Here is a 25,390-nt window from a genome sequence, read left to right on the forward strand (position 1 = left end):
GAAGGTGACCTAAAGGAGCGTGTTCGTGTTACCTGCTTCTCTCAAAAAGGGAGCGTCTACAGCTTCTCAGTGTTTTCAGGGCCTTGCCAAACATTTCTGCAAAGTACTTAACTGCTTACATCCCTCTGCTTGAAAGTGTGGCTCGTGTTTTCGCTAAGGAAACCGGCCATTCAGGAGCCCCACGCACCACAGTTAGCAGCCTGTCTTCATTTGTCTCACTCTTCGTGTCTAGACTGAACCGTGAATGCAGGCAGTCGCTCAGGGACAAGAGCCACACACCGACTCACCCCAGCCCCTTCCTCGAGTGAGCGTCAGTCAGAGGAAACCTTTACCACTAAGATGCCAGGGTCTTGAGGCTCCTAAGACCCACAGGAGACACAACGGATCTCTCCATCCTAGATGCACCGAAGCTCAAGGCTTAGCAGCAAAGAGAAGCTGAATCACTCAATCAACCACATGGATTTTCATTTTCTATGGTGAAGGGTGTTCTCCTAACTGGCCCTTGCTCCTTGAGCACACTTTGCACCTGGAAAAGATAACACGGCCCAGATTGGTGCTTAGCCTGTCTGTGTTTTTGGAATGGCCAGGTGTGAGAGGCTCATCACAGTGTGAGGCTTAGCCTGTCAGGAGATTTGTCACATCACAACGGACATGTATCAACTTGTCAATTCTTCAGTTGCTTCCCCTAAACACGGGTTGAGCCTAATGAAATTGAGATTTTTGTAGGTCAAGAAAGATGGAATCAAGAAAGAGTGGCTTTATGTGGTTCATCTTGATAGAAAGGATCACTAAGAATTAGCATCTCTGAAGTGGCTTCTGTGTCCCGGGCCCTCTGTGGGGACTTTAGCTATGCTTCCTCTCTTAATTTTTGTTCGTGACATCATGTCAACATGCTAGTATTATCCTCATTTTACAGATGAGACAATGGAGGTGCCTAGAGGTTAAAAAAATTGCTTAGGGAGGACCGATGAAAAAGGAACCCAGGCTTGTTTGTCTCAAAGGCCTAAATATTTTTCGCTCTGTCGTGCGTAGATTTTGCTTTATAGAATCACAAGTAAGGCACACTCGTGGTCCATTTGAACTAAAAAGAAATAACTGAAACAATTTACATGTGAAAACGACCAAGTTACTACCCTACCAAGTGACCTCCAGCGACTCTCTGCCTATGCTTACATACAAATCCATCCAAGCCCTCAAAATTCTGCTAGTCTCCCTTTCTAGCTCTAACCCTTATTGCTTTCCTTGCACTCCATTCTCTTAGGTCACATCTTAGATCGCCTTACTTCACATGGCGACCACCTGTCCGTGCCACATTGTCTTCCTGAGGTCATCTACCCAAACTACAGGATCAGCTGCAGAAATTTTGCCCATTCTTTGAGGCCCATTCTGAATGTCTGCTTCTCCACAACTTTTCCTTGTTCCCCTAAAAGATGTGAATGGGTCTTCCCCCAAACTTCCGTAGCTCCTTGGATGCCTTCCCTAGTACTTACCACTTCTGTTCCTACTGGTGATATGGCTGTTTGGACACTTGCCCATCCCCTGCCTAGAGCAGGGGTTGGGGACAAACTTATTCTGTAAAGGATCAGAGAGTAAATATTTTGGGCGTCGCAGGCCACAGCGTATCTGCCACAACTACTCTGCTGTTGAGTTGCGAAAGCAGCCACAGATAACACATCAATCAATGGGCATGGCTGTATTCCAATAAAATGTTGTTAGCAAAAGCCGGTGGCAAGCTGGATTTGACCCCAGTGTGCCAATCCCTGTCTTTGATTATTGGTTCCCCAGTGTTGGCACTCGTGTCTTCTTCATGCCTACATCCTCGCCGTACTGTATAGCACTACTCATAAATATCTGTGGAGTCAAATAGAATTTTTAATTGCTGGAATCAGGGATGCTGCTTTTTAGTTATCACTAAGGCCCTAAGAAATCTGCAGATTCCTCTCTTCCCACAATTGTCTGTGCATGCCACTGAGCCGTCAGAACCTTTTGACCTGTGGCTGATTCTTCTGGAGGCCCAGGACCTTGCCTGGAAGCTTCAAAGGCAGGATGACTTCTAAGGAGCCATAAAACACCACATTTTGTCAATCCCTTCTCCTCAAACTCGGGAAAACACCGGTAATGTTTACAGTTGGAGAAAGCCACCATAGGCTGGGAATCTGTCAGGGCAACAACAGAACCTACACAGACTGATTTCTGATTCAAAAGAAAAGAGAGGAACGCCTGGGTGGCTCAGTTGGTTATGCTTCCTACTCGTGATTTTGGCTCAGGTCACAATCTCACGGCTCGTGAGACTGAGTCCTGTGTTAGGCTCTGTGCTGACGGCATGAAGCCTGCTTGGGATTCTCTCTGACCCTCTCTTTCTCTCTCTCTCTCTCTCTCTCTCTCTCTCTGCCCCTCTCTCCCTCGTGTGGGTGCGCACGGGCTCTCTCTCTGTCTCTCAAAATAAATAAATAAACATTTAAAAAAAGAAAAGGAAAGAGGCATGGAAGAACCTGGTAGAGACTTCTGAACCAGCAGGTTGCTGAATTTGTAAGTGATCTGTAATGGACAGCCACTTGCCACTTGTGGGCTTCACTCATGAATTTAGTCGCAAGGTTATATGTACGGTAGACCTTCAGAGACTTATATATCCAACCACAGGGGTCTTTCCCAAACACAGTGAGTCATCCAGACCACATTCCCCAGGTGCTGGGGCAAACTTCTTTATTTGTTGACAATATTGTCTGCACTGAAACACCTCCCTCCTCCTATCCCACTGGGCATGTTCGGTAGGATATCCGTCCTGGCTTTGTATCTACTGCTAGTTCCTATCTTCTGTCAGCTCTGATCCCCTTCCTTCTTTCTAAATCACTTGATGTGATCAAGACGCATTAAGTACCACTGACCAAAAGTGATCAGTTTATTCGTTGTAAGAAATAAGAAATCAGGAAATGTTCTTCAGGGATATGGAATGACCAGCAACGATGGTGCCTTCAGTGCTTCTCTTTTCATAAATACATTTAATCTATTTTCTTTCTGTCTGGGATTGTGGCTGGGAAGTCAGTGTGGATGAAAACGGATGATATTTAAGCATAAACAGATTAAGAGCCAATTTTGGAGGTTCAGTGATGAAAGAAACAGATATCAGTTCCCTGTTCCCTACCTGTCTGATGGCCGATCCTTCAGCAGACACAGAGCCAACTGCTCTGTAGGGAAGCCCGCATGTTATTGCAATGGGTGGGAAGGAAGCATGTCGACAGAGTACAAAACAAACTCATGTTCTTTGCTGCCAAAGCATCTAGACTTTTCCACTCTGGGTTAGTGAGAATCATCAGCATAACGCAGCTCTCTGCTCTCTGCCTCAGCCCCCCGTGTGGGCTGAGCCCCCTCCCCGAGCCTCCCCGCCCCTCCTTACCAAGGATCCTGCCTCTCAAAAAGAAACATCAGGTATTTTAAAGCCGTGACCTGAGAAGGCCTCTCGGGCAAGCCCATTCAAGCTGCTTTCTGCAGCAATCCTAATTGCACATCTGTAGCAAAGCTATGACAGTATTCACCTAGAAAATAACCCCGCGATTCTACAACCAGACCAGGGGTCGCCAGTCTGTTGCTATGAAAAGCATACCACTGGATCGTTGTTTTTATTATTAGGTCATGCTCAGGAATATTATTTAAGACAACTGAAGGGAACGCTTGATAGAAATTTCCCCCAGTAAGCCTACGTGCTTCTCTTCCTTTCTATTTGGCTACTTATACATGTTGGAAATATGATTCCTAATGACACCACTAGAGAAGGCCCCGTGGCCAGCCTGCGCCATGGTCTCATGTCAGAAGCTGGTATTCCGGCCTCTGGAGACACGGTGTGGAAGGAAATGGGGTGAGGGAGAGGTGGGAGGTGGAGAGCAAAGGAAAGGCCTGTGTTCAGCAGGTCCCAGAACGGATGTTATTACTCACATGTGTTGGGAAGCGTTGGGGTACAGTTTTGAAAACTGTGGGGCCGAGTCCTCGGGGCCGTGGGGCGCAGCGTGGCTGATCACCATCATAATGGGCCTATGGGGATACATTCTCTTAGACATTTTGAAGTAATTAATGCTCTCGTTAGTGATTAAGTCTGTGAAGTAGTCCTGAAACATACATTTGACACAAAACAAAAATTACAAAAGGTGACATTCATCAGATCACATTTGAATACTGCTTTCTTCAGAAGCATCTCCCTGAATGAAGAGATAAGGTCTAAAGCAGGAAGGAAAATGACTCCCAAAGCAGCAAAACATCTTCCCTAACAGAGAAAATCGGTTGCCAGTTACTTGCTAGGGCTGCTAGGTTGATAACACGCAAAAATTTTATTTTAAGTAAAGCACAACTTAGCAATTAAGAAAGAAAAAAAGTCAAGTTCTGTTTGTCCAAGATAATGATCAGATCTGGCAATCCAAATGCTAGAGAACATGAAACACCGGATACATATTTCATTCTCAGGTTTCATTGATGTAATTCGTTGACAAAAAATTTAATTACTTCAAGGGCAGGAAACACCCACGCCCACTACAAATTCACAGTTGCAGAACACACACACACACACACACACACACACACACACAGCCACATGCACAAACAAAAGCAAAGGTCTTTTCTTTAAATTAAAATTTCACCTGTGGGAATTACACAGTAATTGCTAATGAAAGCCATAGCCAAAATCTGGGTACACAGGGAAAAGCTGCAATATTTTATCAATTAATTTACTTGAAACACTAAATATGGGGAGCATTTGATTTCCTGCAGATTATACTGTTAATTGCACAACTAAAATGATACAGCTGCTGGCATTTGGGCCTGACTTCTTAATAAAATGACTTAAGCCACAGTCTGAGGGACTGATGCAACTCTGTAAGGGAGAAGGAAGAAATGGAATGAAGAGGAATGATGAAAATTTTAAATTAAACCACCTGCTTCCTCCAAGTGGGTATCATTGGCCTGGAGTTCCAGTACAAACTTTATTCAGAAAGTGCCCAGACAACGTTCACCATGGTGGAGGCTTCCAGGCATGACTAATCACATGTAGATTCAAGGACCAGAACAACTGCCAAAGCAGTGCCCAAGGGAGGAAATCTGTGTCACATGTCATTGTTAGGACAAGTCCACAGGCTATCACCTTCCTCCATGGGAGTGTCTGATTCGTTCCTTTTCTCACTAAAAAAAACGCCATATATTCTTTTTGGACACAGTTGTCTTTGACACTTAATCAGCTGTGATAATGGGCAAGTTACGCTAATTTAGTCTTTGGAGGGAATCTTGATTACTTTGCTCTCCTTAGGACAACAGGGAAAGAAAGGTTAATAGCTTGAACAAGGAGCATGAAAGCATCCCCACAGATAAAAAATGATAGCAGTGACAATTAGTGCACTTTGTAGGACATTGCTCAAATCTGCCTCCAAGGTCCCTGCCAGCTCTCGACTTTGATGAGTCTGGAATCCTATTAGCAATGTTTGTGAATTTCATTTGCATTCATTGTTTTTTGAGGGATACCAAAGAGCGAGGCTTATACCTCATCTCCAACCAAGTTCCTTGGGCTCAAATCAGGCCAAGCATAAAGGCAGCACTGTGCCAAAATTAAATCAAGTTCCCTCTTCCTGACTTCTACCAATGGCTCTTTTGTAGCGATCTATGCTGGATAGAGCAGACTGTCAGCTTCTTTTAGATAAGTGAGGAAGAGATGGGCATGTCTATAAGGGAAGAGCATATTTTAGGCTAACTAGCAGGCTAAATTCAAAGATATTTCCCCCTTCACTCTTGTCCTCTGAAAATCGTTTTGTTTTAAGTTGGCAATCACAAAACGTTTGTGAATTTAAAAAAGTCTAATCTAGGATCTATTTATCAGAGAGCCAAGGGACATGTCGATTTCAGTGTCTATGAACTGGTTTGGAAATCCTAGGACTGATAGCCTCAGAGACTTTCATGGACTCGAGCCGCCATGGGGCAGGTGTGTCCTTGTCATGTATCAAAGCTTGCTCCCACAGGAGTAAGAGAAAGGACCGTGGTTTCTTGACCTTCGATTATTGCACTTGTCGGCTCTTACTCTTACATCTAAACGTGAAGCCATGGACGAAATATACTTTTACCCCAATGAAAAGCAAAATGGTACAAGATGAACATTTGATTATGTGGACCAATCCTCTGGAGAGCAGAGAAATCAAAAATTATCACAAGACAGAGTGGAGACATCTATGATTTTCTTGATGATAACTTTCATCAGAGGCTGATTGCCTTTCATCCTAATGAGGGAAAAATATCACTAGTCAAAGTCAGTGTTCCTTGGAAATCTTTTTCTTGCCTGGAGTTTAAAATTACCTTAAAATTTCTCATTCTAACATTGTGAGAACATAGAAAGCCAATCTCATGTATAACTTAACTCACTGAAAATGGCTTTTCCCCATTACACATAAAGTAAATTGATGCAGTGTGAAAGTGCCTGAAAATTACCTTTGCATAATCAAATCCATGCTTTTCTTTGATGCCATTGCGACAAACAGTGTAATTATAGAAACGAGAATTCTTGATTAATCCAAGCCATTCTCGCCACCCAGGAGGGATGTAGCTGCCATTATATTCATTGAGGTATTTTCCAAAAAAGGCTGCAATGGGAAAAAACAGGATTATTTTCTCATATGAAATGATTAATCACAAATAAATGCATAAATGCATAAGTATGAAATTATGACTTGAAAAAGAGGCAGTAAAACAAAAGTTAACCTAGGTAACAGTGGATGTCAAAACAACAATAGTGTAATACTCTTGATTCTTTGGCCAAGTGACACACACAAGTATTTTCCTTTCAAATAAATAAACATCGCACCCAAGTACATGGATTATCGTTCAATAAAATTACCATAATGATCATGATACTCCGGGTACATCTATTTCTTGTGGTTGTGCTGGGATAAAAGCAGAATTACCCTTTTGTTAAGTTGATGTAACAGTCAGAGAAGTAGCCAATAGAAACCTGGAATGCTACCTCTGGGCAAATACTGGAAGACTGAAAGTTCACTCTTTGTGATAAAATAAGTTTCCTAATTTCACTATTTGAGAGTTGTAAAAACTATTCACTCTTTGAGAGTTGTAAAAACACTATAGAAAAGCTTGTCTTTGTTTTCACATATCCAAATTTTCCAAATCGAGGAACCATGGTAAACTCCATTTCTATGGCACATGGTAAGGGTTTTTATGTCACACGCATTTTACAGCATCGGTGTTTACATTATGTGTATTTCACGAATGCATAGGTCTATTACTGATAATTAAAAATCCTGATGACATAGAGTTACTACACAGATGGCTACTTTTCATAGAATTACAGTGCAACAGAAGTACATGGGCCACAAACATGCACAACACTGCTCATTGAAGAGGGCACTGGAGGGGCTTCATATTTGTAACGCTGGCATGTCACACATCCAAGAAAGGCCACTGTGCAACAAGACTTATTGATCCTTTCAGAGAAAAACTTTGAATTTGGTCCTCTGCCACAGATGATGATAGGAGAGGGGCAAAGGGGAGAGAAAGGCAGGTTGGAGTTTTGGGAACAAAATGGGTTAGATTTTGAAGTCAAATACCTTGTAAGTATTAGAAGGGTCCCAAAAATGTATTGTTAGCATATTTTTGAGAAAGAGGGTACTATCTTTTTCTTTCTTTCTTCCTTCCTTCCTTCCTTCCTTCCTTCCTTCCTTCCTTCCTTCCTTTCTTTCTTTCTTTCTTTCTTTCTTTCTTTCTTTCTTTCTTTTCTTCTTTCTGTCTTTCTTTCTTTCATATGTTCACTGACTTTAATCACATTACATTTACCATGTTATCACAATGGAATGTAAATTCAGGTTAGACAAGAGAGCTTCACAAGTGCAATAAAGCGATCTGGAATATACCAAAGTTTGTGTATAATGTCTGACCAAATCGTCTTGCTGATAATAATCACTTCAATTGTAGGTAATTTTTTTTAATGTTTATTTATTTTTGAGAGAGAGAGAGCATGGGGGAGGGTCAGAGATAGAGACACACACACAGAATCTGAATCAGGCTCCAGGCTCTGAGCTGTCAGCACAGAGCCCAATGTGGGGCTCGACCTCCCGAACCGCGAGATCATGACCTGAGCTGAAGTCAGACACTTAACCAACTGAGCCACCCAGGTGCCCCATAATTTGTTAACATTTATGATTCTTACAGAGAAAATAAACAAACTGCATACATTAAAAAAGTGTTTTTCATTAACTTTGCATTAGTACTTAAAATACACATTTCTATTTCAAGATGATGTTTAAAAATTATTCTAATACAACAGCAACATAACTGTAATTCCGCAGCTACAAAAAAAGCTAAACTATGTTCTGTAGTTAAGTTATCCTCATGTTTACATGTATGATTGTGAAGTAAATACTATTTCTCAGCAGCTGCTCTCAGCTTTTTAGGTTTGGTTTAAACACACACACACACACACACACACACACACACACATATTTTCATTTGTAAGGAAGCTTATAATGTGATATTCCATGCACTGTTCTGAAAGGGTTCTTTACGAGCCAACCAATCCTAAAAACTGAAGTACTCAATCAGTCTGCAAGAGGAGGACGGTACTATTTCCAATAGTTGTAATTTCGCCAGGGACACGGGTACAGACAAGCACTATTTTGGGTAACCTAGATGTTTGGTCACCCTATTAGCTTGCAGACGTAGATAGCCTTCCCCTTAAGTAGGAAGGAGTAGAGAGATTTTTATATGTGTATATATAGGTGTGTATATGTGCACACGTGTGTTGCACACATGCACACTTACACCTGTATGTACATACATATGTAATACACACATGCATGCAAGTTTTACTTTTTCTGATTTTTACGAGGCTGCAATCTTTCGTTTTAGGGTGAAACGATGGCTACCCGGATGCCTTCCATGTCAAAGCCACTTTCTAGTTTCATTAAGCAGGGTCTCCCAGCCACCTCCACTTACATCCACGAAGGAAGATAGCTTCTGGATGACTGGCTTGAGAAGATGAAAACGGATCCCAGGATCAGGCACTTTATTGATAGAGCTCTTAAAGCGCGCATTTCTGAATCTGTAAACTTGTCCACAGTACGTCATTTCTGTGTCTTTATGGGATAGCTAGTTTACTTTCATCTTTGGTCCACAGCCACCTGTAGGATACCTCCACCTGAATGTTTTACTCGCACCTAATACAATCGTCCAGAACGGAATTAATCCTTTTCCCTTGGGAAATTACTTCTTTCTTCAGGTTCCTTTATTCTCTGAGTGTCATAATCACCTTCCTGGTCAACCAGGCTTGGCACCCCAGAGTCTGCCCTGATTTCACCCGCTCCTTTGGTCCCCTCACTAAGTAGTCGCCACCACCTGCAGGTTCTAGGTGGAAAATGGCTCTCGAACCTGCCCCACCCTTGATTACAGGACGCCCCTCATGAACGCTTACAGGCTTCTGCCAGCTCTCCTAGCCAGGCTCCAGGCTCTTTCCACTCCTGGTGCCACCTTCCCGAAGACTGGCTCTGGTCACATCACCCTCTTCCAACAATTGTGGACGGACCGTCCCCCTCCCTTGCACAACCAAGTTTCATTTGGTACCTTGCCATTCAAGGCCACCCTGACTGGACAAAATCTGGACAAAATCCCTCTTTCCAGGTCCATCCTGCATTTCTCTTTGACCCTGTGTCCAGAGAATGCATTTTCTCCATTTGCTCTGGTTTTCACCTCTCTGCTTTGCCTGTGCTAGTTCCCTCTTCTCCCCATTGTTTACCAAGACCAGACGAGGTGCCATTTCAATCTCAGTCTTTGCCCGGTTCTACAGCCATTTGGTTCTGCGGCTCTGGTGCCATTTTTCCTTTCTTCCTCACGCTACGGTCATGTTTGTACGTAAGCTAATCTCCCTTAGACCGTAAGGGTTCTGAGGGCCAACACCGCCTTTGCCTCATCTCTGTACTCCCCCTGCTTCCCATCCTTGTATATAGTATGGGGGCTCCGAAAGTTTTGTTTCTTGCACTGGGGTTCATGGGCCTCCATGTATTCTGGGGATTCTATAAATTCTAGACTTATGTTTTCACTTGAATTATAAGTGGCTGAAGTTGATATTTCTGGTCGGATTCATTTTCTTGGAAGAGTTGACTCAAGTCTGAGAAACGGGGGTAGGACAAAATGTCAGAGGGTCTCACATCAGGTAGGACTCAGGATTTCCCTCTGAGCTGACTGTGTGCAGTAGGAATTCTAACAAGGGGTTCTTGTCTTTAGAGACTAATCACCTTTTCACATAAAGTACAAGATAATTTTCCTTTCTAACAAAAGGCAATGTGACCTCCAGTCAGAGGCCGTGGACCAGGGCCACACCCACCATTACTTCAGAAGGGGACGATTTCCAGGAACCTTCCACTTAATAACCTTGGGCACAGCTCTTTCCTCTGGCCTTCTCCTCATCCCCAGGGGTTTTGTCCCACGTTCCTCTCCATCTGTCTTAAAAGAGGTAAAAGGGTACAGTGGCTTGGAATATAAATGCTGGAGCCAGCCTGCCTGGGTTCAAATCCTGGCGGTGTCATTTGCTAGCTATCCTCAGGCAAGTTACTTAGCCTCTCTTCACGTCCAGTTCTCCATCTGTGAAAACGCAAGGATACTAATAAGCACAGTGGCGGGGTTGTTGTTAGAATCAAGTGAAATAAAACGTACGTAAAGCGCTCAGAACAGTGCCTGGCACATAACAAGGGCTTTTTTAATGCTGCTGCTGCTGGTATTATTATTAGCAGCACCGTTATCATTATGCTCCCAACGCTGTATCCTGGTTTCAAATAATGCACCACTCGGCTGTCCAAGGAGATCTTGGAGTTCCGCGCTTGTGCATTTGGAAAACTTTCTTGAGAGGTTACATACTTTTCTTCCCCAATCGGCCACATTTGCGGCAACGAATTCCCATTTGGCTTCCGTTTTCTTGCTTAATTAGTTTTTAGATTTTTTTCCTGTTACGTTCTGTTTTGCTCTCTTGTTTTTTCCTCTCGGGGCAGCCACGATGGGTCACTCACTCCTGCCCTTTGCCTCGTTGTTTTACTTGTTCGGTTATTTAGTGCTATTTTCTATCCATCGCCATGGCTAGCTAGTGCCCCTCCTTTAATCCTCCCCATGTAAACTATTCCTTCTAGTCTCTTAATAGTCCTTGTTGCTTGCTTCAGAACTCCCTCCAGGTTTTCGGTGTCTCTGCGCTAACAGAGTGTAAAAACATGTACTCAGGATTCCAGATGTGCCCTCATCCAGCACACTTGTTCCGAGAGAGACCAGGACCTCATGCGTCACGATGCGGCACCCCGGTGCTGTTGGCTTCAAGTTACTCTGGCCTTTCTTGTTGCCTCGTAACATTGAGACTCATTTGTAATCACCCCTGGCCTCTTTCAACATTATGCTTCCTGGCAGCGCTCTGCAATTGATTATCTGGGCTTCTAATTATTTTCTTCCAGATGTATTAAATCTCGTTCTCCCTCCCTAAGGTGAATTTCATTTTCTCGCCCATATTGCCATTATATTATGTGTAGTTTGAAGTTTTTCTTATCCCTTGGCATTGGCAATTCACGTCAACTTACTACCATCAGAATATATCACTAACACACCATCTACCTGTCCTTCTAGATCATTCTCTTCTCTGAGACATCATTAAGCACTTCCCTTCATGGCTGTTTAAAAAGGGGTGGGGGGGGGGTCGGGTGACAGGCAGAAAGATCAGAAAGACCTGATTATAATTACGGGTGACTTTAGGCCCTGCTACATCTGCGGAGGACTATCTGTTACATAATACTTAAAAATTTTTCCTTCAACTCTCTGAAGCAAAGGCTTTTAGGTCAGCAGGAGGAACTATAGAAAAGAGTTCTGATGCTGTGGAGAAGTTAAAATCTTATTTAACATAACAAATGGTATACTAATTGAGTTTTTACTGCGTGTAATTGATAAACTTGGGGTCACAGGATTTTACTGGTAGTTAGTTAACACACCAATATACGGAAGTTTGAACCAAGTTAAAATCATAATTTAATTCCCCAAGGAGACTGTAAGTCTAATGAAGACAAGGATCTTACTTCTATGTTGTCAAGCCAGGGATCTTACTTTATATCTTTTCATATCCCAGCACTTAGTGTAAGTCTAAGCATATGTAGTTCAATACATGTATGCTATACCATATGTTACTATCAAGATCTATAATACCATAATTCATTGAAATAAGAATATTAGTGTGTGGAGGACAAATAAATGAATAAATAAATAAATAATTTTGCTACGAGTAACATAAGTTTTGTAAAATAAAACGACATGAAATCAGAAGAATTGATTCATTGCTCTAAACTATTTTGTTATAAAAGACTTCTTTACAAAGAGATTTACTGCAGCTCTCCATTAAATATTGCCCCTTTCACCCAAGTGATAAGAAGTTAAATGAGTATGACTAAAGTTTAATTCACATGTGATTTTATGTATCATGTGTTACAATTGTAATGTGAACACTACAATCTTTAAATGAGTCAATGTAAAACGTACAGGGATTATAATAAAATTACAGTTTAATTTCAGGCAGGAAAGAAAACCTAGGAATCATTCTGTTTGATCTCTGCATTGCATATACAAATTGGGAAACCAGCTCATGCAAGTTCTCCGCACATATTAAAGGCAGAGATGGGACAAGGGTCCGACTCCCCTCAGCCTTGATTTAGGTGTTTTTTTTTTTTTTTCTGATATGTGATGCTATCTCTCCAACGTGGCTTGTTACTTTTACCTTAAAACCGATGACAGGTTTTATATTCATGTCTATACTCTTACAAGAACTTTACACTACATTTTATTTTTTTTGAGCAGATGGGCAGCATATTCATTTCTGTGATAGATAATCCAATATCAGTCCCATTTCACTTGTCAGAACATAAAATGCAATCGACGTGTTGTTGTATTTTCCCCTTTTGAACGTTAAAGCTGTTGGACAGTCATATTTTCCATGAGTAAAGTTAGAAAAATTTAGGCTATAGCCAGTCCAAAAATATGCCTCAGTTCCGAAAAAGAAAAAATCATGTCAGACAATGGTAAATATAATATTGGATCAATTCGATTCATTTAAATCCACATATTCTGGAGGCATCCCAAAATAAGCCTCTTAGTAATTCGTCTTCTCTGACTTGTTCTTCATAAAACTGATTACTGCACTGTGCTTTTCTTTAGATGAATATTTATGTATGATATATATTTTGGTTTCTTGCATTATTTTTCTTAGCTTCTCAGCTAAATGTTCCAAATAATGTATTCATTATTAGAAAAACAATAAAATCTTTATATATTGGCTTTCCCCCCTTCTAGTTTAGTGGCTTGTAAATAATTATGTTGGTTTAATACCTATTCACCAATTTTCTTAATTTCCCAAGATGCCTGTCTTCCTGATGTGCTTATTTGTGTATTTTCAAATGGGACCCTGTCCCTGGCTAGATCAATAAACTCTTGTCACAAAGACATCTCTGCTTCCTAATTGTCTGAGACACTTCAATATTTTCCCATCAAGGATAAATTTAAATTGTATGGATCTCTATCATTGACATTTTAGTCTTCCAATTTGTATTTTTGCCTGATTCACTAATGGGCCCATCAAAATTTATTATGTGTGTATCATCCTTTTTTTGGTTTATCAACTATTTGGAAAAGTCCTCGTTTCCTTTAAAGAATTCCTTTTCCCCTGTTAAGATGACTCACTATAAATTCAATTACCTAAGTATCCAGGCCCCTGGGTGGAAGGTTAGCCTCAGAATCAGACTTAGGTTCCAGGAGCAAATCTCCTGTTCTTGGAGAAGACAAGTGACTGAAGCAGGCTGCTGGGCTGCACAAAAGGCCTGACAGTTGTCATCAGGGCAGGCTTATGGGGTGCAGTGTCATTCTAGACCTAACCTGTACATTTAGGGTAGGACACTGGAAAGAACTCTGAAGACTAAGGTCCTGACACCCGTTCTTCCTATTAGAATATCAGATGTGCCACTTTGATCTTGTTGGTGTAAATTCGCTCACCTGAAAATAAGGGGATCGGACTAAATTATCTCTATTTTATTCAAGCTCTTGTAATCCATTGTAGGGTAGATATAATGTAGTATAACTAAAACAAGGCCCAGAATATACTGCACTTCTTAGATAATTTATTTCTGTCTTGGTGACCCAGTAAACTTTGTAATGGATGGCATTTCAATTTTTCCTTTTGCCATCTGGAAGCTTAGTTCCAAATATGCACCTTTTCTCCACATCTCCATGGCATGCACTTTGTATACCAAGCTTGGCCTTGACTTTAACTGGTACAGCCCTTCATTTCCATTTTCCAGGGTTCTTACTGTTCGGTATCCTGTTACGTTTTACGTGTCTCTGAAGGTGCTATGGAATGAGGCATGACAGAAACATGTAAAGAAAGAAGATGATGGGAAAAGGAAAGACTTTGGAGTCAGGTGTGCTAGATTCATCCTACCACGGGTAAGCCTGTGACCTTAGACAACTCTCCTGAGTCTCTGTTTCTTCACTGGCAACACAGGCAAATCCTTTCTTTCCAGGTTGCCGGAAGAATTAAGTGAGACAATTTAGATAAAGCGTCTGTGCACATGAGTAAACGACATATATTAATTTCCTTCTTTTCCCCCTTTCTTTTTTCTCCCTAGTTTTATTGATGTGTAAGTGACAATCAAAAGCTGTAATATATTTAAGGTGTACAACCCGATGGCATGAAATACATAAAGACTGTGAAACATTCACCACCGCCAAGCCAATCAACATATCCATCACCTCACACCTCTACTATTTTCCTTTTGCGGTGACAACACCAAAGATCTACCCTCTCAGCAAATTTCAAGTGCACAATACAATATTGTCGGCTATGGTTACATAGCCGTATGCTGTTTCTTCAGAACTCATTCATCTTCTTCTTGCCCTTGTTTGATTTGCCCCGAAACAGACTATCAAACCCTGGTTGACCACTCTTAGTCTTGGTAGGGTTCTCTGTGTCATCCTGCAGCTTTATTTCTTATGACAGGCATCGTCCGTCTCACTCTGGATATGGTGAGAGTCCCAACCCTTCAAGCTCTATACCTGCTACTAGGGATTAAATTTTAGGGAGCCTGGGAGTCGAAAGGCATTGATTTCATATGATGCTTCTCATGAACAAAACACGAGTCGGTGGTTAAAATCAGGAACCAGGCATCAGGGGAGAATTTCTGGTTTCGCTTCCGAGCTGGTCACACAGTATTTGAAATCCCCACCCCAGTTATAACACAGAGCCAAGTACATTTGCTGTCTGTAAACCCTACAGGGATGTTTGATGGGTTTGCAAATTGCCTTAGGGCTCTCAGACGAAAGGTGCCATAAATTTAAATCACTTATGTGAGAAAACACACTTAGGATAAGGCACTCTCAGTAACCTAGTTTCTTTCCTAAGTATAAGCAAACACCCTTGAGAGTCACGGGAGGAGCCTTCCCTCTGAATGGAGATCTTGAGATGCTTGTGAATGACAATGCTATCAGAATCAAAATCAATATTTTTATCCATAAATAACAAGTATTAAGAGTGCACAGAACGCCCTGCGAAGAAGCAAATGGCCTCATACTTTCCAAGTCCACAGGGAAAGATTAATTTCATGTTTTAAAGATATTTCAGAGAATACATATATCTGAAACCCTTTACTTCTAAATCTTCGGAATAGAGAAGCTGTAGACCCACAAACCATTTCCAACAAACTTTAATGATGACATCTTTAATCCTTCTACGTCTTGGTGGTTCTGAAAAAAACTATTTGTGCACTGCAGCTCTTCTATAAACACCTTTGTTGCCTTTCATGAAGAAATGTTCAGAAAACCCCTAAGAGAACATCGGAATGCTGGGATAATAAAGGCTTTGGGGGCTAACGTTACCACAGTCTTTCTTACAAAGATTGAATGACGTTTATGACTTCTCTTTTTTAAAAAAATTTTTTTAGTGTTTATTTCAGAGAGAGACAGAGTGCAAGTGGGACAGGGGCAGAGAGAGAGGGAGACACAGAATCTGAAGCAGGCTCCAGGCTCTGAGCTGTCAGCACAGAGCCCGACACGTGGCTCAAACTCACAGACCGCGAGATCGTGACCTGAGCCGAAGTCAAGTGCTTAACTGACTGAGCCACCCAGGCGCCCCTGTGACTTCTCTTGAAAGAAGTCCCAATTTTCAAAAGAGCAATTAACCAGAGGCCTCTTCTTGCCCTATGTAGGTTAAACAATGACAGCAGGTGTAGCGATTGGGAGGCCTTCCTTTCCTGGAAGACTGGGGGTGAACATCTGAGACCTACAAATAACCACAGCCTAAGCTAAAGAAACTCCAACTTCTATTAGTTATGAATGAATAAACAGATGAATCAACAAGGTACACCTCATTGGCTTATTCATTCAGTTATTTACTAATACAAAAAATAATTTTTGATTATCTAGTGGGTCCCAGATCTTGGGGTGGATGCTAAGCAGTTTTAAACATTTGACGATTTCTCACTGAAACAATCTGCAGGAATTTACCAACACCTAAGACAAGCCTCAGGCTGTAACATGATCCCAAGCAGGCAAATGGGGTGAATACTCCTCTGTTGCAGATCCTCTTAGAAAATTCTGATCGTTGGGTGCTCTGATGAATATAACACTTTTGTAAACGTACCCCCTGAGAATCACTCTTTTTTCTAAGGGATCGCTCATTGGTACACTTTTCAGAGTAAAAAAGAAGGGGATGGGGAGGACACTGATGCAGAAGAGAAGAGTCTACCCTACTTCTGCTTATTGGAACTTCATCTATTTCATTACACCATGCATTTACCTGTATCTCAGATACACCGCCAGAAGTTCATTGGCTAGAAAGTCCACCTTTACCTGTTCTGTAGCCAGTGTTGTTAAGATACACAGCAAACGTCCGAGGTTCATGCATCGCCTGCCAGGATGGCGAAGAGCAGTTCTCATTGTTGGTGTAGACATTGTGGTTGTGCACATACTTTCCGGTGAGCATGGAGGACCGGGAGGGGCAGCACATGGGGGTAGTCACAAAAGCGTTGGTGAAGGTGGCCCCCCCATGCTCCATAATCTTTCTTGTTTTGTTCATGACTTGCAGGGACCCTGGAAGGGACAATTTCAATGTTGTTTAGCAGCCTGCGCCACACGAACGCCCATTTATGCCGTGTCACTCAGTGACCCTGTTCCCCTGATTTATTAATTTCCCTCCATTGGCTTGAAGGGCTCTATAATTTGACAGTTCCCATTTCCGGAACAAAATTAAGCATTTGGGATCCTATCATCTCAAGCATTTTGCAGAATAATAAACACAATTCAGCTTCTCCTCTCCTTACTCACAAAGAAAAAAATGCAGGCTAATCTGATAATTAAAGCTAGAATTTTAGATATGGAGCAAATTCAAAGGCCAGCAGCCTTTTGAAGATTACCAGAGAACAATAGCCTGTTACACAGAACATCAAAACCCCAGCCCACCACATATGCACAATGCTTGTGACATTGCAGAGGTTACTAGATACAGTGTTTCAATCATATGAAATTAAAGAGGAAAGCCATTTTTTCCCCCTATTAAGTAAAAGTCCCTCCAAAATGTCTGCATTTAATTTAAAAAATTTCTTCTTTGTAACTTGGTGTTCCCTAGCAAAGTCACCAAATACCTGCCAGTTTTTCTATCAGGATAGTACTACCAATTTACATCTTAACCTGTTTACATGTAATATTAAAAGACAGACTGCTTATGAAAGAGCTATGATTCTACTGCACTCAAAAGGATTTACATAGAGTAAAATATTCCATTCTGACTGTGAAGGATGAAATTGTAACATCAGATTGCTGAGGAAGAAAAAAACTACTTCGATTACTCTACCCAGCCAAACACTGCCGCTGAAACACATCCAAATACTGCAGAAAAAAAAGCACAGGCTAGAATTCAATAGTCTTTTCAGGACTTGTCAAGAAATGCACTACAGAGCACTACAGCCAAGCCCATTGCATTTGAATCCTGGAGCCTCACATTTCCAACAGGTCCCACTTCTTCCAAAGAAAGGGAGAAAGTCTATGTCGTTTTCCAGCGAGGAAGGAAATCGTAATGCAAACCAGGCAAGCATTCAGAGCAGAAGAGAAGTGTGCAATGGTCCAAAAAGCCACAGTTAGCCTGATTTTTTTCACATATTAGCTCTTTCTGTTCACATGAAACATACGAAAACAGGAGGAAGGTTTCTAATTGGGTCTCATTAGAGCTCCCTAAAATAGGCTTCAGTTAGGAGGATTCCTGACTGCTTTTTCTCCCCTGGTTGTCTTCAGGGGATCAAGCAACCTCTTTGTAATCGGTGAATAACATGTAGTGAGTGCCCACTTCATGCTGAACATTCTATCAACCTCAGTACTCTGGGCTGGTCCCGTAAGTGTAGCGTTAACAAAAGAAATGGAAAATCCTCTGCTCCCTTGGTCTTCGGCAGTAAACTATCTGGACGAGAACCTACGTATAGAAATCACATTGGGGATATTTGCAAAGCAACGTAAGAGTGTGGCTATAGCAGCAGCAGTAAAATAAGGCTACAAGGGACTGAGGGGGATGTCTAATAAGAGTTCTGAAACAAGAAATGAGGACAAATGGAAGGAGAGCAGGAAGAAAAATGCAAGACGGGCACAGTGCGTTAGTGGGCAGGACGGTATGTGTGGGCTCGGGAGATGGGGGGAGTAGATGGAAGAGTGCAGCACACTGATTTCCTAGAACGAAAAAGAATGGACACTTCTCTTCATGAAATGTGGGAGGCAGAGTTAGTGAATGGCTTTGAGGTTGGGCAGAGACATTTAGATTTGAAAGAATAGCCAAAATGAAGGCAGAACAGTTTCTTTGTCAAAGGCATGAATGACACGATAAGGAAAAAGTCTTTGAGGGTGTTGTTGTGGCAACGTGGTGATGGAGGTATGTGCACTGGAGAGGGAACAGGCTGCTCCATCGACGTCACGGCCAAGGGATCGCTGAGGCTGTCAGGCCATGAGATGATAAGCACCTGAACTGGATGGTGCCTCTAAAATGGAGCATCTAAGAAGCAGATCCCAGAGACACCGTAATGCATCAGAAGGCGATGAGTTGACTATACGTCAACATCTTCGGCATAGGAAGAAAACTGGAGAAGTAATGGTTCGCTGTTGCTCAAGAAGTAACTAAAAAGATGGGACGCCTGGGAGGCTCAGTCAGTTAAGGGTCTGACTCTTGATTTCGGCTCAGATCATGACCTCATGGTTCGTGAGTTCAAGCCCCGCCTTGGGCTCTGTGCTGACAGCACAGAGCCTGCTCAGGATTCTCTCTCTCCCTCTTTCTCTGCCCCTCCCCGGTGTGGTCGTGCTCTCTCTCTCTCTCTCTCTCTCTCTCTCTCCCTCCCTCTCTCAAAATAAATTTAACAAAGAAGAAGTAACTAAAAAGATATATGCACTGTAGAAGATCAAGGAAGTCCATTTTAGAAATGTGTTTTATATTTTTTGATCATATGGAGGAAGCACCGTGGACAGGGAAAGAACTAGACAGATACAGACATGGGGAGTGGGGAGAGTGAAGGGTAGACACCCAAGTCTACTCATTTGTTCCTCTCTCCTCTTTACATCTCTGCAGTGCTTACTTCATGTAGTATCTTGAATTTGGGGAAAACTCAGCAAACACTATTGATGGATTTTCATTGCCAAATACTCTCTTTATTTCACAGAATGGGGTATCCGTTTCCTTTATGAGTCTTAGCACATTTACAAAAAAAAGTACTGGAAACCCTCCTCCAAGGTCCTGAATCGCCTGCAATCTCCTGTTTACAGACTCATTCAGACTGCTGACATGGGACGGCAGTGGGAAATCTGATCTAAGGTCAAATAACAGGAAAACGGGAGCTAAAACTTAGTCCAATTCATAACTTGGATTTGCCCCCACCAGGACTCCTCTGCCATTCTAAATGTCACTCTTTTAATTAACTAAGCTGATTATGTCGAGGTCCTAAATAATTCGTCCAGATTCCAACCAGGTCCCACATCAAAGGGACTGATGAGGACCTTTGGTCCCCTCGGTCACCATGACCACTGTAGCCCCACCATTATTAGGATTCCTGAAAGCGGGTATCTGGCCTGAGGTTTCTCAGTGAAGAGAAGATTCTGAGACAGGGTTTCTCCAACTTTAAAAAGTCACCCGGAGAGCACGTCAAATCGGAATCCTGGGCCCGCCCTGAGGTGCTGATTGAAGAAGCCTTGGGGAAACACCAGAGAATTTGTACTTGTAACAAGTTCCCTAGTGAAGCTGCTTCATTTCACTTACACTTGTACCACACTCGCACTCGAGTGTCTGGCTGGACACAGAACCTGGGAAGCCTGGAGCTGCGAGAGACTTTCGCGGGTGCCTCTAAGTGGCTCAGCCCAGTCCCGAGGTGCAAGATACTGCAGACAGGAATGGGAAACATCGATGTCATGCTTAACTCTCAGCCGGATTCCCTTCGGAGCACTTCACACGCATCAATCAGTTCATTTAATCCTGACGATAAGCCTTCACAGCAGGTATTATTACTTATTACTCGTATATAAAAATCACAGATGATAAGACTGAGGGGCCGAAGGGTTAAATAGCATTCTGAGGGCCACACAAACCCTAGGTTAGCAGAGCCTAGACGCGAATGCAGGCAATCTGCTCCAGAGACCGTGCTCAAGAGCCCCTAGATCTCGGCCGAGTACTGGCCGTGACACTGACGTTTTCAAGACTGAGAAACAGAAAAGCTGTCTGCTCGCAGTCAAGATATGTCTCACTTTCCGCAGTCTTGTATTTTGCTTCACCTGGCCTCTTAGAGGCGATGCTGACAGGCACTGCTGCCTGCCTCCCGCCAGCCCCCTCCCTGAGGGCTGAAGTGACCTCAGTGGCCCAGGCCAAGGTGAGGGGGAGTGGGCTGTGGATGCGTCCGTCTTCGTAGCTGACAGCCACGCCGGTGCTAAATGCAGCCTCTGATCTCGGTGGGTTCTGTGCAGATGACAGGCACGGGGATCCCACCCCTTCACTCTGACTTAGTATGTACCAGTAAGGAAAGAACGAAGCACCTTCTTGGCACGGCTGCGTGTCGATTAAAGTCGGTCGGTCGGTCACACTGACTTGCACCGTATGCATCACCGTCGTGATGACACTACTGGTTTCTCATTGGGATGCTCTCTCTCCCTGAAGCTATTCTGCAATAAAACTCATAACTATGCACTTACAGCTGTTGAGATTAATGAATGGGATAACGTCCTGTCCTGTTGTTGGAAGGACTCACTTTTGTATGTTATACATTTTTACTTATTTATTTTGAGAGAGAGAAAGAGAGAGAGAGAGAGAGAGAGAGAGAGAGCAGGAGAGGACCAGAGACAGAGGGACAGAGGATTTGAAGAGGGGTCTGCGCGGACAGCACAGAGCCCCACGTGCGGCTCGAACCCGTATGCCGTGAGATCATGACCTGAGCTGAAGGCAGCCACTTAACCGAATGAGCCACCCAGGCGCCCTGGAAGGGCTCAGTTTTGTTTTTAAGGTGCAGCTCCTCACCTCTCTGAGTTTCAGGCCTTTGGGGTTGAAAATGCAAATTGTGCTGATTCTCAGTTATTAGAACAATTATTTCATAGGCATGACACGAAGCTTATGGCTGAAGACTCATAACAAGATTCACAAGGCAGCGCTTAGGAGGCTAAGAATGAGACGAGAAAGAGCCCTGGACTTGAACTTATGGGAAAACATCTGGACTTTGCCATAGATCGGCTTGAGCAAGTCATTTACTCTCTTCTGAGGTGAATGTCTCATCTGTAAAATGGGGCTAAGAATAGTTCCCCAGCTGGATCACAGGGTTGTTGAGGAGCAAATGGCATGATGCTGTTACAGTGCCTCTTGCATGGAGTGTTGTCAGATGGGCTGGGATTTCACTGTGTGCTCACCTCAACCCACCGCATTAATTTTTTCCTGTCGTTTTCATGCCCTTCTCTTCTCTGTAATTTACATCTGAATTCCAAAAGGGGGATAAAAGTAGACAGGTTGCCGCAGACTGAATATTTGTATCCCCCACAAAATGTGTGTGTTGAACCCAACGTCCAAGGCAATGGCGTTAGGAGGAGGGGTCTTTGGGAGGGGATTAGATCATGAAGGTGGGGCCCTCATGAGTGGGATTAATGCCCTTATATAAGAGGCCCCATGGGGCTCCCTTGCCCCTTCTGCCATGTGAGAACACATAATGAGACAGCCATCTGTGAGCTAGGAAGCAGGCTTGCACCAGACATTGAATCTGCTGGTGCCTTGACCTTGGACTTCCCAGCCTCCAGAACCGTGAGATATAAATGTCGGGTGTTTATAAGCCACCAAGTCATCTAGTCTATGGTGTTTTGCTATAGACTGTTCAGGAGTAAGACAGAAGTCAACTATCATTTCTATGTTTTAAGACTTAAAATGTTAATGATGGCTTATAGTTAAGAATCTGAATTCTCTCCTACTCCACATATACTGCTCCCCTACCTCCCCTTAAGCAAGAAGCCTGACTTCATTTTCATTTAAAATTGTCCGTGGGGGGGGGCATCTGGGTGGCTCAGTCGGTTAAGTGTCCTACTTCGGCTCAGGTCATGATCTCGCGGTTCCTGAGCTCAAGCCCCGCGTCGAGCTCTGTGCTGACAGCTCAGAGCCTGGAGCCTGTTTCAGATTCTGTGTCTCCGTCTCTGATCCTCCCCCATTCATGCTCTGTTTCTCTCTGTCTCAAAAATAAATAAACATTAAAAAAAATTAAAAAAAAATTGTCCGTGGGGGAGCCTGGGTAGCTCGATCGGTTAAACCTCTTAAAATCGACTCTTGATTGTGGCTCAGGTCATGATCTCGCAGCTCGTGGGATCGAGCCCTGAGTTGGGCTCTGCACTGACAGCACGGAGCCTGGTTGGGATTCTCTCTCTCCTTCTCTCTGCCCCTCCCCCATGTGCTCTCTTTCTCTCTCAAAAATAACAAGTAAAATAAACATTAAAAAATAAAAATAGGGGCACCTGGGTGGCTCAGCCGGTTAAGTGGCTGACTTCGGCTCAGGTCATGATCTCGCGGTCCGTGAGTTCGAGCCCCATGTCGGGCTCTGTGCTGACAGCTCAGAGCCTGGAGCCTGTTTTGGATTCTGTGTCTCCCTCTCTCTGACCCTCCCCTGTTCATGCTCTGTAGAGACAGAGCATGTCTCTGTCTCAAAAATAAATAAACATTAAAAAAAAAATTAAAAAAAATAAATAAAATTGTCCTTGGAGGTGGAAGCCTGACAAGGATGCTACAAAGTGACTGTAATCAGATCCAGTAGCCTAAAATGTTGCCTTAATTTTAAAAAAGTACACTAGTCAGGCAAAACACATCTGTGGGCTAGCTCTGGACTATAGATCTCATTTGTGACCTGTGATTTAAAGAAATGAAATATCGGGTGCCTGGATGCCTCAGTCCGTTAAGCGTCCGACTTTGGCTCAGGTCATGATCTTGTGGTTTGTGAGTTCAAGCCCCGCATTGGGCTCTGCACTGGTGGCGTGGAGCCTGCTTGGGATTCTCTCTCTCTCTCTCTCTCTCTCTCTCTCTCTCTCTCCCCCTCTCTCCCTCTCTCTTTCTGACCCTTTCCCATTTGCATGTGCACAGGCATTCTTTCCCTCTCTCTCTCAAAATAAAGAAATAAACTTAAAAAAGAAAAAAGAAACAGAGTATTTCCATGTATTATGGTTTCCTAATTCCACGCATGATGGAAAAGAAGCACTGGGTCAGCGTTACCGAGATGTTAGCCTCTGCCCAATTTCCTAAGAATTTAACAAATGCCACATCGAGTCAGATCAGCTCAACATTTTATTCCTCAGAGAGGCACCCAGGGACCCTTTTGGAAAGATGTAGAGCTTAATTTCTTTGACTCCAGTCTCAGAAATTTAGGGGAGTTCCACAAGCATTTTTGATTTTGTTCTTTTTGATTTATATAATATCTTAACTGCAGGAAAATACTGGAACTTTTAGCTTTAGTATTTTTAGATGTTAAGCTTTTGAATTTAAGCTTTTAAAAAAGTTTAATATTTGACGATAGCTGCTTCAGATGTATTTTTCAAATTTTAAAAGAAAATGTGGATACAATTGGTATTATTGATATTACTACTCCTTCTCCCTCAAACTTCATGTTGATCGTGTCCATGTGTGTTTTTCTCGCTTAAAAAAAGGCCTAAGTCTTCCACCCGTTAACATAGTCCAAAAATCTGAACTGTTTATAGGTATAGATACAACCTAAGCTACTTCTTAAGTTGGGCAAAAAGTAAAACCAGAAGCAAGGGGACCATTGGTTAAGTCATTTCATCTTTCCACAGATTAATTTTCTCCCGGGATAATGATCTTTGTTCTACCCACCCAATTTGGGTGGGATGAACACAAACACAATAATGAGACTGAGTGTTCTTTGGAAAAAGATACCATGCAAGGTTCTAGCACTTTTATTAATAAATTCCTTATGTGTCTTCCTCCCTTCACAGAGTACTAGTTTATTTTATTTGTCCTTAGACAAAGTTGAGGGAGTGGCCCCCGTTCCCACCGAATAAAAGCTTTCCTTCTGAGCTTGATTTCATAAACTCTGATTACAACCCTCCTCAGACTTTGTCTTTCCAAACAAAGAGGTAGAATAGCTTTATTCTCTCCCCTAAAGAAAAGCATTCTATTATAATTTTTGTAATTGTTTTTCTAATAAGTCTGTTGTATCTTTCTGGAGGTACAGTAGCCAAAAGTGCCTGCAGTATTACAGGTGCAAATAATTTTGCTATTCTATTTAAGCATTTGGCAAGCATAGTTACATGTAAGTGAAAAAACAAAATCAAACCCAACTGTATCAAAACCACAATGAGATACCACCTCATACCCATTAGGATGAGTATTACTAAAAAACAAAAATCAAAAAACAAAAACCAAAAAACCAAGACCACAAATGTTGTCAAGAACGTGGAGAAATTGGAGCCCTTGTACGCTGTTGGTAGGAATGTAAAATGGTGACATTGTTATGGAAAACACTATGGAAGGTTTTTTTTAAAAATTCAAAATAGAATTATCAAAAGATCCAGCAATTCCATTTCAGGGTATTTATCCCAAAGAATTGGAAGCAGGGTCTTAAAGAGGTATGTATACACCTATGTTCATAGAAGCATTATTTACAAAAGTCAAAAAGTGGAAGCAACCCAAATTTCTATCAACAGATGAATAGGTACACAAATGTGGCATATACATACAATGGAATATTATTTGACCTTCAAAGGGAAGGAAATTCTGATATATGGATGTGCCTCGAGGAAGGATATTAGACTAGGTGAAACAAATCGGTCCCAAAAAGACAAATATTCTTCCTTTATCATAAGTGGTATAATT

The 25,390-nt window shown here is 42.5% G+C and overlaps 1 protein-coding gene across 7 annotated transcripts in view; it reads right to left on the reverse strand.

Annotated features, from left to right (window-relative positions):
- The window catches only part of SULF1 (sulfatase 1), a 178,024-nt gene that overhangs the window by 53,590 nt on the left and 99,044 nt on the right, over positions 1-25,390 (reverse strand). For 6 of the 7 annotated variants that reach the window (XM_053208646.1, XM_027064448.2, XM_027064450.2 and 3 more), the window contains 3 exons: positions 16,882-17,121; positions 6,454-6,605; positions 3,931-4,100 (listed from right to left, as the gene is read on the reverse strand). In XM_053208646.1, the coding sequence (XP_053064621.1) occupies positions 3,931-4,100; positions 6,454-6,605; positions 16,882-17,121 (562 nt within the window). Of the gene's footprint in view, positions 1-3,930; positions 4,101-6,453; positions 6,606-16,881; positions 17,122-25,390 lie in introns of those variants that run through there. The other variant, XM_053208645.1, reaches the window with a different exon arrangement.

This window comes from Acinonyx jubatus, chromosome F2 (assembly GCF_027475565.1).
Source record: "Acinonyx jubatus isolate Ajub_Pintada_27869175 chromosome F2, VMU_Ajub_asm_v1.0, whole genome shotgun sequence".
In the NCBI taxonomy this organism is placed as follows: domain Eukaryota; kingdom Metazoa; phylum Chordata; class Mammalia; order Carnivora; family Felidae; genus Acinonyx; species Acinonyx jubatus.